Here is a 20651-nt window from a genome sequence, read left to right as displayed (position 1 = left end):
TCCCCTAGCTGTGTGGCCTTGGGCAAGCCACTTAACCCCATTGCCTTGCAAAAAAAAAAAAAAATTAAAAAAAGATTAAGGACTGAAAGTAAGTTAATGGGTACACACCTGGAATGTTGGGAAGGTCAGATAATAACTCAAATTTATATACCAATTCATTTTAAGATGCTTTTATCAACTGCCTGTGATGTGTAAGGTTTAGAGCTGGGTGCTGGGGATACAAGGAAGGAAAACAGTTCCTGCCTTAAGAATATTACATTTCACTAAAAGTATAGAATGTGGGCAAAGATGGCAGTGGGGGAATCAGGAAAGCTTTTGCATTGAAGATAATACAGAACTTGAGCTTTGAGGGCAGTTAGACATTGCAGTGGAGAGAGGTATTGGGTCTTCAGTCAGGAAGGCTTGAATTCAAATCTAATCTCATACATACACTACCTGTATGACCTTGGGCAAATCACTTAACCTTGGTCTTCTCTCAACTGCAAAATAATGGCACCTATCTTTCAGGCTTTTTGTGAGGATAAAATGAGATGATATTTTTAGGGGTTTTTTTAGGTTGGTGTTTTTTTTTTTTTGCAAGGCAAACGGGGTTAAGTGGCTTGCCCAAGGCCACACAGCTAGGTAATTATTAAGTGTCTGAGACTGGATTTGAACCCAGGTACTCCTGACTCAAGGACAGGTGCTTTATCCACTACGCCACCTAGCCGCCCCGAGATGATATTTTTAAACCACTTAGTGAAATGGCTGGCATATGGTAGTAGTCATTTTATAAATGTCTATTCTCTTTTCCTTTCTTTGAAGGAAAATCGAGTCAAGATAAATGGAAGAATTTTTTTTTTGTTGGGGGGGCTTCAAGTGTGAGGTTAAGTTTGTATTTTATCCTAAAGAAAATAGGAAGTCACTGCATACTTCCAAGGAGTCCCCCCACCCCCGAAAATTTGCAGAAATATCAGTATAGGCAGTCAGTCAAAATGGGAGGTCCAATTTTTTTCTTCCTGCATCTATCCATCAGGTCATTGATAAGCAGTATGAGGCAGCCCAAGACAAAGAGAATCTGATAAGCCAGACAGTGGGTTAAATGGGGCTGAGATCTCTGTGTACTGGGAAATTAGAGACTCCCTCACAAAGGTCATCAGTTAGCAGAGGCCCAGGGCTAGACCTGTTCACTGCAGCCATCCTAATGAAATGCAGGAAGAAGCAACTGACACTTCCACTCATCAGCAGCCCTCCCCACACTCTCAGCCTCGTGGAGCAGAATGGCACAGCCCGGCTAATGAAGGTTCCAAGAAATGTCTTCCTCTCCTGAGAGCTGAGTCTCTGCCACCTGGGGGAGGATTTTTAGCTGTCAATCAAACATGTCTAGGCTGCAGCTGTAGAGCTGATTAATTCATCTCTGAATCTGGCTGGTTTCTAGGTAAGTGGAAGAACCTATTTGTAGATTCTTTATGAAAAGTGGGTCAGAGGACTGACCTCCTCACCATGTTCCACTTCCCAGGCCTGCTATCCAAGCTCAAGTCGCACAAATCAGGATAAGCAGTATTTGAGCATAGCTACCTAAGAGCCTAGGGGGAGGGGCAGACAAGTCCCTAGAGGAGGGCAACTAGATAAACAAATGATTTATTCCTTACAAGAAAGGAATCTGGAGAAACAGGCTGAGTTGCTTGACCCTCAAATCCCACCTGCCCTCACTTCAAAGAGTCACTAAATTTTCCTTCTTATTCAACAAAACCACAAAACTTATAGCTTTTCTTACAAGCACAGTGCAGTGCAAAGTGGCAAGAGGAAATGGGGTGGGGGGAAGGAAGGTGTAGAATCTCTTAAAATTGAAAAATCACCCCTCAGAAGCAAGGAGTGTATGTATGTGCATGTATTGGAGGGGAGGGGCAACTTGTTTCAGTCATCCAAAAAATGAGGTGCTTGCTTTTTAAGACAGTTCCAGAAATGGTCCCAGAGGAATGGAACACAGATCCAGGACAAAAGGAGTCAAGGCCTGATGGTTCCAGTGGTTCACTTCCACCCTTCCATCTGCCTTAATTGACCAATCAAAAGCAACACTTAAAAATACATTCTCTTCAGGAACACCGAAACTGGAGAAGTCAAACCATAGAGACCATTTTGTAATGATCCTTCAATACCCAGATCACATCCCACCTCATCCTTCAAATCTTCAGAAGTATTCCATGAAAGCATGTAAGAAGCAACATGGTAGGGCAGAAAGAGTGGGACCTCGGGAGACAGGACAAGCCCTCACTCTGGGCTTAAAGGATCTGAATCCAAGTTTTGACTTTGATATTTGCTACCTCTGTGATCTGCAGCAAACAAAAGAGGATATAATATTGACCTTGGAGTCAGGAGGGCCTGGATTCAGATTCTACCACAGATACTACTGGGCAAGTTGCTTAAGCTCTCTATGAACTCAGTCCTCTTTTTTTGCAAAATGGGGGTAAGGAGGGAGATGGGGAGCTGAATTCATTGGTCTCTTAGGACCTTTCTAACTCTAAATCTAAGATTCTTTGACTTTGTTTCTGTAAATTAATCTCCTTGGGTCTTGATTTCTTTTGTAAAATGAGGCTAAAATGTTCTCTGAAGTTCCTTTCATCTTTAATTCTAATTCCATATACAAGTGATTAGATAACTGTTAAGTATTTCCTAGTTTCTGTTTGTCCTAGCTGTTGAAACTTGCTGAATGTGATTTGTCTCTTTTGAAGGCTATTGATTTCTCCTAACCACTGAGAGCTCCAATCTCCCTGCCCTCTAACCTGAATGAAAGTTTGGATTCTAGGTCCCAGGAACTTCCCTTTACATTAAAGTCCTTAACCCTATTGTTCATTGACCCAGAACAACAAAGAGGGAAGAGCAGAAGATTTGGTTTCTAAAACTACCATAATAAGGAGTTATTTAAGAAAGGAGGAACATAACAAAGGGGGGGGGGATAACTAAATGTGTCCCATAAAAGAGATCAATCCATCTTCTCTATTTTTTTGTAAATTAGTTTTGCTATCTTTTCATCATAAATATTTACTTTCTAAAAGAAGCATCATGCATAATGGAGTATCTAACCTAATGGTCGGTTATTAATGCAGATGATATTTCTAGAGTTATTGACTACTGAATGATATTTCTATGTCTAGACACCAGTTTAATTCCCCCTGGCATCATTCCACAGCTGAAGCCTAGCCTCTGATTGGATTAAAAATATTAAAGGATTTTTTATTCATCAAAGCTAACTATTTCAGTTTTTCTCAGGCTTCCTGGGTATTCTTATTGGGCAGCTGCAAAGAAGAAAAGGGGAAAATATGGGAGCTCTTGAGTGCTTGGCCAGGAAACTACATAATATAGTAGAAACACACATGGTTGAGAAGCAAGTTTTTGGTATTCAAGTACTGACTTTCCTCTATAACTAACTGTGTGACTTTGGTCAAGTCACTTCCCCCCAAAATCTGTAAAATGAGATTAGATTAGAGTCACTAAAGTCTTTTCTTGCTCTAACATTCTGAGCCAATGGAAATCCTCTTTGTTCTTTGTATAGTTGAGACACAGTCCATGATATAACTCTTATCTGGGAGGAAGTGAAGATAATAAGCATTTATACAGCACCTGGGCTAAGTATTCTATAAATAATATCTCATTTGATGAACACAATCTGATTTTCCAGAAAACTCTTTTCTTTTTTTTTCTTTTTGTTGTTTTGCAAAGCAATGGGGGTGGTAGTGTTGGTTTAAGTGACTTGGTCAAGTGAGTATTATACTTGCTAAGTAAGTATTATGTGTCTGAGGTCAGATAAGGTCTGAACTCAGGGCATTCTGACTCCAGGGCCCTTGCTCTATTCACTGAGTCACCCAGCTGCCCCCCACTTTATCACTTTATTTTTTGCTAGACAGTGGGGTTAAGTGGCTTGCCCAAGGCCACACAGTTAGGTAATTATTAAGTGTCTGAGGCCAGATTTGAACTTAGGTCCTCCTGATTCCAGGACTGGTGCTCTATCCACTGCGCCACCTAGAGGCCCCCCACTTTATAATTTTCAAAAAGCTTTCACATATATGATTCAATTTGATAAAACAATAAGGCAGGATTCCCATTTAATCAATGAGAAAACTGAGGCCCAGTGAGTTGGGAGTAGAACCAAAGTCTCCTGACAAGTTTTACATCAAACTATATTTGGTAACATTGCTGCCCATCATTTCCTTAGGAGTAGGATTGCTGATAGTGAAGTAGGGTACAGAGAAAATATATAATATTTTGAGACTTTTCTGTTCTGTGAAGAGTATTCTTCATTCTGTCAACCATTTTGTGATCTCCATTTCCTAAACCACATTGGACATTTTTGGTCATGCTTTTTGGGGCAGGAGAAGGTAACATAGTATGTAGTAAGTGGAAAGCCCCTCATGCACAATGAGTACCATCTTAGACACTTCTTGGAGACAGCCCCGTGGTGTAGCATTGGAGAATACCTGAAGTCAGATGCTAAACCACTCCTCAAACACCACTCTCATCCCACCCAACAGAAAGGTGTTTGAGTGGACTTCAGCCCAGCTCTTGATATCTTCCTTCTTTCTCTTCCCTTTTCTGGACTCCCAGCAACCTCCACTCACCTCTTTCTCTAAACTAGATTCACATGATCTGGCCAAGTGAATGGAACAATATAGCCCCAGCTACATGTGTCTGGATTTACATTGACTTAAACTTCTTTCTTTTTTTTTTCCCCTCTTAAGCATTTTAATCTTTTTAACCTTATCTTCTGCTGATCAGTCTGTCCTTTAAATAGCTTACTATCTTGCTGTTTCTCCAGAGAGGTTAACCTGCAAACTATTTGCAGTCACATGTGAACTTTATGTAATGATTTGTGAACTTACTGTAATAACGTATGAACTTTGAAGTAACCTGTGAATTAAAATCTAAGCTTTTCTTAGCATCCTGAATCAGAACGTTGGTGAGTTTTTCACTCAAATGAACTCCCATGGATTGTTCTTTAAGCTCCCTTTCTCTGAGGGCATTTTCCCATCATCAACAACAAATAATAACTTACATTGTTTCCCAAGGGCGGACGATACTATGGGGACAAAAAGTCCCAAAGAAACTTACCTTTCTTTGAATTCTAGAAAGACTTTGGCCAGACTGCTCCCACCAGCCATCATTGATACATCAATGGCCCTTAGGAAGCTGTTGTGCACTTTAATTAAATCCTGAAATGAAGGAACAGGCAGCATGTTACTGTACAGTCACCATATAGGAAGGGTTCACAATTCTTGTAAACAATCTTATGATCCCTTTTTGTTTCCATTAAGTGTTGCAATGTAAGAGACTCCTGAAAGATATATCCCTGAATCACCATAAATACTAGTGTGTAATTAAGTTAGAAGGTTATACAATGATAAATGTATATGGGAGTTTTGAGCTTATTAAAGTCCCTTTACTAAATCTAATGGGAGTCCAACAGCATACATTAGCCTGTCATAACATATAGTAGTGAACCTCAAGTAGCCTGGGTACTGTAAATGAACAAGGATGGAATAGCACAAGCTGTTGTTGGTCCATTTCTTGGGCTACTTCTTAAGCCATTATTCAAAGAGAGAAAAACTCAGAAAGCCAGTTCATGTCCTATTTCCCACTAGGAATTCTTCTAACCTTATAATGGAGGAGGCTGAGTTGGGGTGGGGGGTGGAGGATAAGGAGATTTCTGCTTTAGAAATATTATCTGTCTTTACAAAATGATATTACTCAACTTGACTGTCAATTTGAGCTTGATATCTTGTTTCTGAGCTTGACATCCATCTATCCTTGATACACTTTCTCCATGAAGCCTTCCTACATACATCTTATAAACTTGCCCACATCCAAGAATAGTCCAATTTATATGAAAAAGCATTTCTTGGTTTATTTTTTTTAGGTTTTTTGCTGGGCAATGGGGTTAAGTGGCTTGCCCAAGGCCACACAGCTAGGTAATTATTAAGTGTCTGAGGTTGGATTTGAACTCAGGTACTCCTGACTCCAGGGCCGGTTCTCTATCCACTGCATCACCTAGCCGCCCCAAGCATTTCTTGTTTTTAAGAAAGATTTTATTTATTTGAGTTTTACAATTTCCCCCCACCATTCTTGCTTCCCCCCCCACAAAAGGCAATTTGCCAGTCTTTACATTGGTTCCATGCTATACATTGATCTCAGTTGAATGTGATGACAGAGAAATCATATCCTTAAGGAAGAAAAATAAAGTATGAGATAGTAAAATTACTTAATAATACAACTTTTTTTCTAATTTGACGGTAAATGATTTTTGGTCTTTATTCAAAGACCATAATTCTTTCTCTGGATACAGATTATATTCTCCATTGCAGATAGCTCAAAATTGTCCCTGGTTGTTGCACTGAAGGGATGAGCAAGTCCATCAAGGTTGATCATCATCCCCATATTGCTGTTAGGGTGTACAATGTTTTTCTGGTTCTGCTCATCTAGCTCAGCATCATGAACAAGCATTTCTTAAATGCCTATTGTGTACAATGCACTAGGTTAGACACTGAGGATACAAAGACACTAAGACTCAAGATGATCTTGCCCTCCATAACATTTCTCATAATACACTTGGAATTTTTCTTTTTATTCATCTTACTCTCATTGTAACATAGTGATTTGTAATGCTGTTTCTCAGCTTATCATCACTTATAAAGTAAACTCTTTGAAAGTAGAACCTGAGTCTAATTTATCCTTATATCCCTTAGCATTTACATTATACCTTACCCATGGACTAGACCTGAGATGTCATTGATACCAGAAATTCCTGGAGAAGGAAGCTTTCTATCAATGCAGATTAGCACCTTCTCAACAATTTATTATCTCAGAGATAATAACAATTGCTTGAAAGGTCCATCCTAGTTTCTTATAAGAATTCCATTATGCATTTTGGTCATCTGCTCCCTGGAAGAACTGAAGACAAACAGAACTCTCTCATCATCCTGACCTCAATGAGTACGCAAGATGGAGAGCAGGATTTCACTTGGAGAGATAAGGTCCAGATGTTCTTGTTGCCTATTCTTAGTCTCCTTGTGCCAATGAGAACGAGGGAGGCCAAAGCAGGAGATCCATGCAAGTGTGTCAACTGTTCACATATTTTGGCTACTGTAGCAAGTGCTGATTAGCTAGGCTACAAATCTGACATATAGTCTCTGAGAAACTCCATTAATGTGTGTATTCTGAGACATCATGCCTAAATATTATTTCCCTCTTCCCTGTAGTAATTATGTTCATATGAAGCTCCAGGTGTGCATACCTGTAAACTGTTTCCCCTAAAGGTGCAGAGAAATGCCTCTCTCAGGCTATTGAGAAAGTTCTTATTGGTCAAAACAGCCTTTCATATTCCTTGATATTCTCACAGTTCCTCTTTTCCAAAGAATTCAAAATATTTTCATGGGATTTTTCTCCCTTCTAATACTGCTTTTCCAAAAGCAAAACCTGTGATTTTTTCCAGGGTCAGGAGCTCCAGCTAAGGAACTTACTTTAGGATGGCACCTTCATTGCCTAGTGTAGTGAAAAGTTAAGTGACTTGCCAAAGGTCAAAAAGTCAATGTCAGAAGCAAGTTTTAAACCCAAATCTTCCTGATTAAGAGGCTAAACTTCCTATACCTTAAAAGGTGGTGTCTCTCACCACTTTCTTGTACATTCTCACTTAAGTCCTGGTGAGATAGGAAGTATTAGATCTACTTGGCAGACATCGGTTGACTATGTCCAACTACCTTTCAAAAAGAGAAGTTAAGAGATACAGAAGCAATGAACTCCTAGCAGCAAAACACAAGGATAATTATGAAATTTGTTGGAATTATAGTGCCAAGTATCTGATCTAGGGATCAATGTTCCAGGAGCACTGGGAATCAGTAATGCTTCCCTTCAGCTTCATAGAGTGAGAACCAATGGGTACATAAAATAAAAGCTGGAAAGAGGAAAGCACATCCCCTTTGAGACTCTTACCTCTAGGTTGATAAAGATGGCTGTCATGTCCAGGGGGCTCAACACCAGCTTCAGAGGATTCATATAGTTCTGAAAAAGAGGAGACCACAGAGCATAGGGAATGTCATTTCTTTGGGAGTGAATACCTTCTCAAAGGGAGAAAGGAGGCTATTTCCTTTATCTCTGCCTCTATCAAGAAGGAGGATGACCAGAATTGGAGCTCAAGATCAGTTTGCATTTGAGACTCATTTTAATTCAGTTCAAAGAACATTTATTCAGTTCAGTGAACAATGTTAAAGGCCCTCAGTCAGAACCCCATCAACAGTTAAATTCCTTGAAGGTAGGTATTGTGTTTTTCTGCAATATATGCCATTAATCTCTCAATAAACAAGTATTTTTGAAGTGGCTACTATGAATCAGGTACTGTGGATATAAGTACAAAGAATGGGGGAGGGGATGCCCAAATAACAAAACAATGTTTCACACATTAAGGATAGAATGCAATAACATGATATAAAAAACTTTTCTAAATTAAAAATATTTTGTATATAATATATATATATATATATATATATATATTTTATATATAATATTTTACAAAAGTGAACCTGTACAAAATAATGAAGAGTGAAATGAGCAGAATAAGAGAGTGTGGTATACTAAGAACAACTTTGGATGAATAAGTCATTTTGAGTACTATAAATACCCAAATTAACTATAAAGACCACATGTAAGAAGACACTATTTGCATCCAAGCAAAGAACTGATTAACAAAGTTATGTATAGAATAATTTTATGTATATATATATTATATGGATATAGATAAATAAAATGTGCGTTTAGGTGGGTATGCATACCTACACACACACACACACACACACACACACACACACACACACACACACACACCACACAAACTTGTGCCCAATGGTAGCCATCTCTAGGGCAGGGGAGGAAAAAAAATTATATGATAATTTTATTTATATTTAAAAGAAATAGCAATTTGTACATAATATAATTGCAGTTTCCTGTGCAATTTTTTTATTATATTAGTTATAAAAATGCTTATTTCATGTCACATTAAAAATAAAATAAAAAATTTTTTAAATTATATGTGTGATAGGAACAAAAGACAAATCCAAAGTTCTCTAAGACAACCTGAGAAGGGAGAGTTGATTTTTATGTTGTGGGAGAAAGTAACACTTAAACTGAAGTTCCACAGACAGGTTTCAAAGAGCCAAGATGAGAAAGTTGAATATTTCAGGAGAATGGTCTCCATCTCTGGCTTCCAATGACACTTGTATATTCCTCTTGGGTGTACAGGATTTAGGCCTGGAGAGAACTTTAGAGATAATCTACTAAATTTTCTGTCCTGATCTCCATTTTCCTATTTCCAACTGTCTCTAGTACCTTCAACCCACAGAAATTTTAAACTCAACATGTCCAAAGTTGAACCCATTATTTCCTTCTTCCTTTCCTTCCCTCCAAAACTTTCCTTTTTTTTTTCTCACAATGTCCCTATTATGACTGAGAATTCTATCATCTTCTCAGTCATCCAGGATCATAATATAGGTATCACCCTCCAAAAAAATCTCATTCTCTCCCAACCCCTATATCTAATTTTATGATCAATTCCTGTTGATACTATCTTTGTACCATCTCTCATAGACAATCTTTCTCTCCTCTGACCCAGTGATCATCCTGTACCATCACCCAACCTGGTACAGGCCCTTATTACCTCACACCTCACAAATTTATCTTCCTATAAAGCACAGGTCTGATCCTAACTCCCCACCTCCACAATCCCCCAACTTCAGAGATTCCCTGTGACTACTAGGTTTGAGTATGAAATCATCTGGTTTATCCTTCAAGACCTTCACAATCTGGCTTTTTCCTATCTTTTTTGGTTTATACCTTATTTTCCCCCACATCCTATGCAGTCTGATGGCACTGGCTTTCTATTCCTCACATTCCACACCCTTATTGCCTGACTCCCAAGCATTTTCACTTACTCCAATGCCTAGGATGCTCTGGCTCCTCATCTCTCCTTCTTGGCTTCTTTCAAGATCCAGTTAAAATTCCCCCCTCTGCAATAACTTTTAATACTCTTTAATGTAGCAATACCTTCTCAATACTTTCTTCTCTCTGAGTTTCTTCTCTCTGAGATTTTCTCCTCTTGTTTCTACAGTTTTTTGCATGTTGCCCCCCACCATATGTTATGAGCTCTCTGAGGTCAGGGACTGGGTTTTGTGGGGGTGGGGGTGGAAGGGGTATTATTATTACTATTCCCCTTTACAGATGATAAAACAGAGGCAGGCAGAGGCTAAGTGACTTCTTCAGGCTCATAAAGCTCTTAAGTGCTTGGATTTGAAAACTCTGGTCTTCCTGATCCCATAGAGCTCTATCCACTGTACCACCTAGCTTTTGCCCAGGACCACATTGAATCATCAGTGCCTTAAGGAATGAGATTATGTGATCTTTCTTTGTATCTCCATCACTTGATTGTGCTCTGCATAGAGTAGGAGCTAAATAAGTACCAAATGGCAGTATTATCATTCTCGTTTAAAAACAAGCAAGGAAACTGAGACTCAGAGGGAAAGTAAATTGTTTAAGCTGGTAAAGTCAAGATCAAATTCCAAATGTAGTCCTTGATCTCACCTTTTCTTATTTCTCTTCTTCCAAGCTAAAAGGTTTTGCTACTTCCATTTCTTCTTTCTTCTGATCTACCGTTTTTCATAATTGTATAGTTCTGACCATGGTAATCCCCTGCTCTATAAAAAAAAAATAGTCCCTGTCTCTTGATTTAAATGATGTTCAAAATCTGTAAACCATGAGAGAGATCCTTCCAGTACTGGAATGAGGAAGCATTGTTGCAGATCAGTTCATAGCTAGAACCATTCCAAGACTGCCCACCAAGGCAGTCTGAAAACCCCTCATAATCTATCCCAAAGCAGTTGTCATATTCCTGCTCTGGTCTGAAGCTCAGACTACAATGGACAAAAATAAACATGGAGCAGGCAATGAAGCAACCTAAATCAAACAGACCCAATGTGGTTGCTTTCCTCACCCTCAGATAAGCAAGGTAAATGTTTGGAAAAAGAAGCATCCAGTGACCAATCAATGGAGTCACAGTGGGGTTTGAATGTGGGGGCAAAACTGCAGGAAGGCAAAGTTGGGGAGGAAGGCAGGAAAATAATGCCTGGATGACATCACTTAGTAGCTGAAAGAAAGACTTCCCTTCACAAGTCAGTACAATCAGCATTCATTGATCCCAATTTCCAAGCCAAGGATGGATGCAGGCTGTGAAATATTACTTTAATACAATTAGTTTCTATGACAAACTTGCCTACTCCCCCACATTAAAAAAATACAAAACTTAAAACTATTCAGTAAGTAGAAGTTGGTCTTGATAAAGGTACAGGAAGATGCCCCCCCTGGTTTTCTGTTTCTTAGACACATGGCTCTTTGGATTTAGCAAATTCAATGTGCTTCTTTTATTCTGTCAAGGCTATATATGAATATTGCTCTTCTCAGACTTCCAATACCTTCTCAGCCTAAAACCCTGTTTAAATCCTATCTCCTCCAATAAGTCTTCCTCCCAGCTCTGATTTCCTCTGGCACATGAAACTAATCTAAACCACCTCAATCTGGTTCCCAATCATAGAACATACTATTTAGGCTACTGTTTGTGATATATTTAAATCTTTCTTTACCAACTAAGTTATAAGCCCCTTGTATCCAAAATCCACATCTCCTCTTCTAATGGCATAGGAATAGCTACTTCAGACAATCAACTGACAAGCATTTATTAATGCCTATTATGTGCTAGATATTGTGCTAGATACAAAGACAAATATGAAATAGTTCTTGCCCAAAGGAGTTTACATTCTATCTTAAAAAACAAACATGTAAATAACTAAGCATTGTTGGGGACGGGAGGAGCATGTATACAAGTATGTTGATAACAAATGATATACGAAATAGAGTCTCAGGATAAACATATACATCAAGTTAGTAAATACAAATGATAAACAAATTATGATCTTAGTAAGCATTTGCTGATAAAACTTTTCCAAGACATTCTAGAAACATATCTTTTAACTAGCAGGAATAAATATTTAGGCTTTTAGGGTAGCAGTCCAAGGTATGTAAATCCAGAAATAGTGGGTGTTAAATCTCAGTTGTGGGATTGTGGAATTGTGGGATTGTGGCTCTGAGACCTGAACTGCTATATTGGAAACAATGATGAGTTGTCAGGAAAGATGGGTTTGAATCACCTGTGAATCAATTTTTAACAGTCTGAGCCTAGACAAGAAACTTCCATTTTCTCTGGGACTCAATTTCCTCATCCATAAAATGAGAATAAGGATACTTAAACTTCTTATGGAGTGTGGGGAGAAAAAAGGTCTTCAAGAATCTCAAATTCAACATTCCAAAACAAAACTAATCATTTTATCTCTACTCCCAACCCATTATTCCACTGAATTTGTCCATTTCTTCCAGGAGTACTGCCATTTTTCCAGGCTATCAGGTTCATAACTTCAGTAGTATCTTTGATCACATATTTCCCTCATCCTACATGAAATTCCTTTCTACCCCCAAGTATCTCAACTCCAATAACTATACACTCAACCACATCCTTACTTCAGTTCCTTTATGCCATTCACCTCAACTACTGAAATTGCCTCTGAGTTGTTGACCCTGCCCCAAGCCACACAATTTCCAATGATTCCCTTCCCCTCAAGTACAGATCTCACTAAGTTACTGCTTTCCTTGGTAAACTTGAGGTTCCCCATTATCCCCAAATAAAATATAAACTCTTGATTTTAAAGTTTTGTACAATATATAAGGCTCTGTACAACAACTCTCGCTAACTTTAAGGTTAGTAAAGCATCTTCTTTGTTGTTACACCACAAGATAGGTAGTATCAATATTATTCCTATTCTGATAGATGGTAAAACTCAGTCTTGGTCAAATTAAAGAGATTTGTTCAGGCAGGGTCACACATAGTCTTTGGAGTTGGGTCTTGACCATTGACTCTAAGAACAACATTCTACCCCAAAACTCATACTCCTCATTTTTACAATGGTATCAGTCTGGATAAATTTAAAACACAGGCTATAAATCAAAAAGAAAGGGGAGGGAGGTAGAAAAATGTGGAACTCAAAAGCTTACAAAAAGATAAATGTTGAAAACTATCTTTTCATGTAATTGGGAAAAATAAAATAATATTCAAAAGAAAAAAATAACAAAACACTGGCTATAGCCTCTGGGGAACTTTTTTGGTTTCTTCTACTATCTCAATGGCCCTTTAAAAACATGGCCAGAAAAATGACTCTCACCTTTTCAATGTCTTCAAGAGTCCTATAGTATTTGGCTTCTGTTTCCTGAATTTCTAGCAAGCAGCAATTTCTTTTGTCATCTTCTGTCATTCCCATTTTCTAGAAAGAAAACATTCCTTTGTTCAGTGAGGTTTCTAATCCCTCCTGGCCCACAGGCTGGGTCTCCTCACACCTGGTTTGTCAGAACAATTTGAACTGAGGCCATGACTTCTTAAATTAGTGTTGAAAGAGCATTTGGGAAGGTGTCATACATTATGGGGGCTGGACTGAAACTTTTCTTCCACCCCCCCCTCAATTTCCATTCATGCCAAGTGCCAGAATTAAGAGATTGAATTATCTCTACTTATTATTTTTAGTTCTTAGAAACTATTAAATCCCATTATACCTAGAGCAAAGACGTTAATGATGATGGTAGCTGACATTTGCATAGTGCTTTGAGGCTTACAATATGCTTTACATATATGATTACATCTTAGCTATAATCTATTGGATGCTCTTAATTACACAGACTGATAGTTCTTTGATGGCAGGGACAATTCACAGACCACAAATTATGACCCATGGAATCAAAGGATTTAATATCATTTAATCCAATCATCTCATTTTACTAAGGAAGAACCAGGGATACAGTAATAGGAAGAGATTTTAATTTTAGAACATGGAGCAAGCAGTCAATATTTGAATTCAGGTCCTGACTTCAATCCAAGGTTCTTCTACTATGCCATATCATCCTCTGACTTCTGGTTCTAGAATAAGAAGACTTTCTCCAAAGAATTTCTAAGCCACCTGCTGAAAGGGAGTTTAACAATAAAATAACTCATTAGTGAGGCTAGGCCTTGAATCTTTTTCTTTTTATGGCACCTTCTGTTTAGCATCACCCTCATTTCTATATACCCTTGCCACTGATCCAAGAATCTTCTCATAAAAATGGACAAAAAGGTAGGAGGTCGGGAGGATAGTTCAGCAAAAATAATCTACATATCTGGAAATTCCATGGAACTGAAGTTTTTAAATCCAAGTAAGGAAAGAATTTCCAAGTCATGCTCTACTTTCTAGAAAGTTGTTCTTACATCATTTTCAGGAGAAAGTGGTCTTGTCAGGGATTTTTGTAGTAGGACTGAACCAAAACAGAGTAACCAGTGATTCTCTTACTTGAATCTTCTTTAGAATAGATTTTTATTCAAATAATTAAACACAGAGAAAAATATTCATAAGTTGATGAATTCAAAACTCTGTTTTGAACTCAAATTCAAAATTTATACTAAAATGAGTTCTGAAACATTTACTATCTTATCTTCCAGGATTGGTCTACGGAGTGAAGAAAGATAGGTAGATCTCTGCCACAGATCTTTCTTTTTCCCCAAAGGTTAAGGGTCTTATGCTTCTTACCCTTGAGGGTAAAAAGCTTCTGGCTTATCCCACCTCTCTGCATTCTATGTGCCACCACATGGAGAAGAGGCAAGAGACTATATGATGTCCTCTTGGAGAGGACAATGAGTGAAGAAGTTGGGTGGAGAGGGGAGATCACTTTAGCCCATCTGCCACCTTCTCATTTTAATTAATTATTTTTGCTAACAAGATGCTATATTGTTAAGCTACTTATTCCTACATTGCTGAGAGCTAAGCAGAAGCTGAAGACAATCCTGACATTAGAAAGTCTCTGACTTTGAGAAAGTAGGACCCATAAAACAAGCAGTTCCTGGCATTAGTCTGTAACCTGATCTTTTGAGAGGTTTTAGAGGTCATGTAGTCCAATTCAATATAATTTCTTCTTCTTTTTTGTATACCTGAGGTGGGTCAAGAATTTGCCAGAAATTCATTGGTGCTGAAGTTATAAGTAATTAATGCTCTCTTGATCCCTTCACTGAATGATCACAAGAGGGGCATTTATCCTTGTCAGGATGGCAGGAAGTGAATGGACTGAGAGAAGACGGAATTGGCAAAACCCTGTTATGCAGGTAACATACTTATCCTGGCTACTCTGATCTATCACCAGCCATTGGTTGGTTGAATTCATTTCAATTCAACTAACATTTGTGATGATGTATTTGTGGATGCTCTGTATTTGTACATTTTCCCTTTTATGCCTTGTACCAGAAAGATGCACAGCTATGTGAAAGCCAGCCTAACTTTCTCTGGTGCCTGTTACTTACCTGCATATATCTAATCTGAAAGCATGGAGGGAGAAGAAGCACAAATAGTTAGTAATGCCCACAATCTTGGCACTTCAAGCTGGGTTTGGGAGACGGCTAGACCCCAGTTCTCCAACATTCCACCAATGACATGAGAAAGCACTTTATAGTCAGTCACACCTGCACACCCATTATGGCCCCATGAAGGAGGAGAAATAGCTCTGGAACAGAGCATGGCCACTGACCACTTCCTCATATCCAGACAGATTCATATTACTTGAAAGAAGCAACTTGTCATTCCCTAAGTTTTTGCCTTGGGCCAGAGAGCTCCTGATTGTACTTTTCGTCACAAGTCTCATAATTCAATTCAATGAGCATTTGAAGGACACTAGGAATATGAAGATAAAAATTATATTCCTTACCCTCAAGGAGTTTACATTTCTACTTGAAAAGTAGGAGGAAGGACAGAATAGATTTCCATTGCCTTCAGTTGACAGCATTAAGCTAATTCCAGGCATAACAGGGAAAATAAAACCACCTGCTTTATCTCTGAGAGGAAGCAGGCGTGAAGCATCATTTCCATCCTGCCAGGGATCAACAGGGCCACTGTAAATGTTTCAGTCCTCTGGCTGGGAGATTAAGGGCTACACAAAGCAGTACTTGTAATACATCCATCTCTTCCCTAGAACGCAGATAAGCAATCTTCCCTTATGCTCCCTGACAGGCTTTGAAAATAAATCTTAGGACTTTCCATGTGCATTTTGAGATCAAATAAACACCCTAAATAGGGACATCCTTGGGAGCTAGAGATAAAGGATACATCCTTTCTAAGGGAGGATGACTATGGCAATGGCAATATGAATACTGAGGCATTTGTACAGGAAGAGATATTCATTCAATATAGAATTCCCTAATTTTCTACCATTTCCAATTTTATTGCTATCTTCATATTTTAGTCACAAGACTTATCTCTCTCTCTCTCTCTCTCTCTCTCTCTCTCTCTCTCTCTCTCTCTCTCTCTCTCTCTCCCCCTCTCTCTATCGGTTTGTTTTTTGTTTTTTTTAAGGCTATTGGGGTTAAATGACTTGTCCAGGGTTATATAACTGGTAAATTATCTGAGGCCATATTTGATCTCAAATCATCTTGACTCCAGAGTCAATACTCTTTAAGATATGTCTTAGTCATAGAGTAAAATTACTAAGTGTTAAAAATGCCTTCATGAGGAAAGGTGCTGGAGACCTAGAATTAGAATTTCTTCTAATCACCATTGACTGTCAAATTCAAAATGGTTGGCAGGGAGAGCTTTAGACTTTCAGGTCTGAACATCAGAAAGGTCTCATTGTGGGAAGGAATTAAACACAGAATCAAGCATTTGGAGTAATTAATTTCAATCATCTCTCTGGACAGGTTTGGTTTGGGAACTACTCTATAACACAAGGGTAGTTCAGAGATGGGTTCATTCTGCTCCAGATAAATTGAGTTCTTCTAAAAACATACAAAAAAAAGAAGCATGTTCCTCTTTTTGCCCTGGAAATGTCTTTGACTTTGACAGGGAGATTAGCCTTAGAAATTCTCTCTTGGCCCATAGTCCTGGGACAAGGGAGGCAGGTGAATGTGCACAGTCTGTAAGTATTACGCAGAGACAAGTTGTTGAGCTAATCCACTCTTGGTCTTTATACTCTCTCCCTGGGCTCTGATGTTGGCTTCTGTGTCACACATGTGGGAAGAGGGGAAACCCACAAAATAGAAATTAGAACCACCTTCCTCTTAAGAGCAGGTTTGTTTGGTGTAGGAAGTAAACTCTGGTCTCTGAAAGGCATTGATTTACATCTGCCTCTAATGCAGCACCCGTTAAAACGACAGACACTCCCTCAGAATGAGAAATGTCTCTTTGGAAGGCATTTTGGGGTTGTATTTTCCCCTCTGCTGTCTTTTCTTTTACCACCAGCATCTGGTTAGTGCTGTACTAAGGAAAAAAACACTTAAATTTGGTGTCTGGGTAATATCCAATTTTGTTCAATGGCAGCACATGGTTTCACAAAAACATCAACCCACACAGAAGGACTTGTTGATGGTTTAGAAAAGAAGCAAAATCTTTGGGTCATAGGTACATAATAAGTTCTACTAGCATGTTTCGGTTCTTACCACTACATGTACCACCCTTGGGTAGGGTAATCTGGTGGCCTTAGGGAAGACAGGGTACCCTTGAATAAAAAAATGTATTTGGAAGCTGGCTTAAGACAGATTATTAGTCAAGTTGCTTGGAAGTAAATATACTTGCCACATAAAAGATGCACAGCTGGCTAATTGAGCCAATATCAGCCTCATCGTTCTGTGTACAAAAGGATGAAATGATACCCGCTGTGTGCAATGGGGACCAAGCAACTATTTGTAATGCTGTTTTTTTGCTGTGAGAACTTAGAACTTTGCAAATCCTTCAGAGGAGAATTCCATAGCAACACATTAAAAAATCTTACAAATGGTACCAGTGGCTCTAATCTAGTTTCTTTCTTTTCACAAAGGCTCAAACAATCAGAAGAGATACATCAGCAGATTTTGAGGGTTGTTGTTTCTAAATCTAAGGCAAGGAGGGTGGGGGATGGGGTGGAAACACACACATTACCATAGGCTGTTGGACTTCCACTTTAATAATATCCTCATAGATATCATCACCTTCATCTTCACACGGGACGCAGTCATAGATATCCTCACCCAGATCATGTTCACTGAAACAAAATGAACACAACATTAGGGGTGAACAGACTTGTTCCTATAACCTTGCAAATGAGTAAGGCAAACCAAGTCAATAAATAGCAAAGGATTGGTGGCTCTAAATTAGTTTTAGGATCATGTCCAACAAACAAACAGCAATGAGGTTGCACCTGCAATGGGCAGTGTGAAGTAGTAAGGGCAGGCAATGAGCCAAGATCTGTCGGCAGCTTACCATGACAGTCTTAGTGCCAGAAGACATAGAACATAAAAACTAGAAGGGACCTCAGACACAGAATGTCAGAACATAGGTTTTAGAATGGTAGAGTTGTGAGTGGCAGAATAGGGAATATTAAACTACAAAATCACACAATGTTAGAGTTAGAAGGGACTTCATTTCAACTAGTCCAATTTTCCCATTTTACAGAAAATATAGGCAGAAGTAACCACTCTGACTTGAAAATTGACAGGTAGCCATTATCAATGGTATGGCCAAGATTGAAGTAATGCTAGTCTAGCCCTCTACATGTTAATGAGAAGGGATGGGAGGAACACCATTTATTACTACTATGTTAGTTTCTAGTGTGTTAGAAACACATATCCAGATATATGAATAAAAATGCAGTATATATACAGTATATATACCATAATATATATGTATATATATATACATATATATATATATATATATATAGGTATGTTTTACAAATATTTTCTCATTTGATCTTTATAACAATCCCTATTATTCTCATTTTTCCTGATGATGAAAGTGAAGCAGGCAGGTTAAATGACTTTCCCAGGGTCATACTGCTAGTTAAATATTTGGAGATCATATTGAATTTAGGGTTTTTTTTAATTCGGAGCACAGAGCTCTATCTGCTGTGCCATCTAGTTTCCATTAAGCACCCTGCTGTGAGTTCTCTGATGTGCCTTTCTTGCCAGATCCTGACACGTCTTACAATCAATGACTACAATATAGACCTTAAGAGCTCTCTCTGAAAGAAAAGACAAAGAATACGCCTCTCTATTTCACAGTTAGAGGAGTCAAATTGCTAAAAAAGATCTCCACCAAAAAGTCAAAAAGTTCAGTAGTATACAGAGACTATGTTAAGAGTTCCTTGTTTCCAGTGTCTTGCTCCTTAAAATTACTGACCTTTATTTCCTTTTGCAAGAAATAAAAATTTAAATAAAAACAACCTATTACCTTTAATATTTGCCTTTCATAGACATATCCATAAAATTATGTAACCCAGACTTTCTTCTGTCATTATAAAGCCCTGCAGATATTTTGAGGTAGAACAAAAAAGGAAATATATACATGTCTTATATATGTATTCCTGTATACATATTCCATATGTATACACACACATATATTCTCTCTCTCTCTCTCTCTCTCTCTCTCTCTCTCTCTCACACACACACACACACACACACACACACACACACACACACATTCCTGCTTGGGAGGGTGCCTTGGGAGTTCCAGATGTAGACTGTCTAATCTAAATATTTAAAGTACAAAATGATTTTCTATCAGTTGATCCCCAGAGCTTGGATCCCCAAGGCTTTACAGTCTACATAACTTTATGGATAACAGATCTCACATGCAACCATAATCCAAAGGGGTGTGTGTGTGTGTGTGTGTGTGTGTGTGTGTGTTTGTATGGGGAAGCACAGCAATTCATGACAAAGAAGACAATGGAGAATAGGATTACCAGTAAGTGATTAGAAAGGAAAATTAAAACAATTCTGAGATATTGCTTCATGTCTATCAGGTTGGCTAACATGAAAGATATGACAAATGCTGGAAAGGATGTGGGAAAATTGGGGCACTAATGTACTACTGGTGAATTTGTGAATTGGTCCAACAATTCTGGGGGGAAATTTTGGAACAATACTGAAAGGGCTATAAAACTGTGCATACCCTTTGATGGAGCAATACCATTATGGCTTTTGTATTTGAAAGAGATCAAAGAAAAGGGGAGAGGACCTTTATGTACAAAAATATTTATAGCAGCGATTTTTGCAGTGGCAAAGAAGTGAAAATTGAGGGGATATCTATCAACTAGAGAATGAGTGAACAAATTGTGGTATATTGTTGTGATGAAAAACTATTGTGCATACTCATAATGAGCATGCTTTCAGAAAAACCTGGGAAGATTTATATGAAGTGATGCAAAGTGAAGTGACAAAACCAGAATGTTATACCCTGTAAGTTCACAGTATTGTAAGGATGATTACCTTTGAAAGACTTAGCTACTCCAATGAAGACAATGATTCAAGAAAATTTCAAAGGACTCAGGATGAAAAATATTATCTAGTTCTAGAGAAAGAACTGATGAACTGTGTGTGTGTGTGTTTTCTTTTGCAATATGGTTAATTAAGGAAATACGTTTTATATGACTTCACATGTATAATCAATAACAATTGAGAGGGGCAGGAGGGAGAATTTAGTGCTCAAAATTTTTTAAAAATGTTATTTTTTACATGTAATTGGGAAGTATTTAATGAAATAAATAAAAAATAAAACATT

General features: G+C 38.2%; 1 protein-coding gene across 1 annotated transcript in view; it reads right to left on the bottom strand.

The window, feature by feature from the left end:
• LOC141505182 (guanine nucleotide exchange factor VAV2-like) overlaps positions 1–20651 on the bottom strand; it is a 447203-nt gene that overhangs the window by 66340 nt on the left and 360212 nt on the right. Inside the window, exons 5-8 of the mRNA XM_074210759.1 lie at positions 18033–18135; positions 13278–13376; positions 7957–8025; positions 5083–5183 (exon numbers count right to left, since the gene is read on the bottom strand). Coding sequence (XP_074066860.1) covers positions 5083–5183; positions 7957–8025; positions 13278–13376; positions 18033–18135 — 372 coding nt within the window. The remainder of the gene's footprint in view (positions 1–5082; positions 5184–7956; positions 8026–13277; positions 13377–18032; positions 18136–20651) is intronic.

Source organism: Macrotis lagotis, chromosome 1 (genome assembly GCF_037893015.1).
Source record: "Macrotis lagotis isolate mMagLag1 chromosome 1, bilby.v1.9.chrom.fasta, whole genome shotgun sequence".
Classification (NCBI taxonomy): domain Eukaryota; kingdom Metazoa; phylum Chordata; class Mammalia; order Peramelemorphia; family Peramelidae; genus Macrotis; species Macrotis lagotis.
Note: the sequence above shows the minus strand (reverse complement) of the source record. Positions and strands in the feature narration are given on the sequence as shown.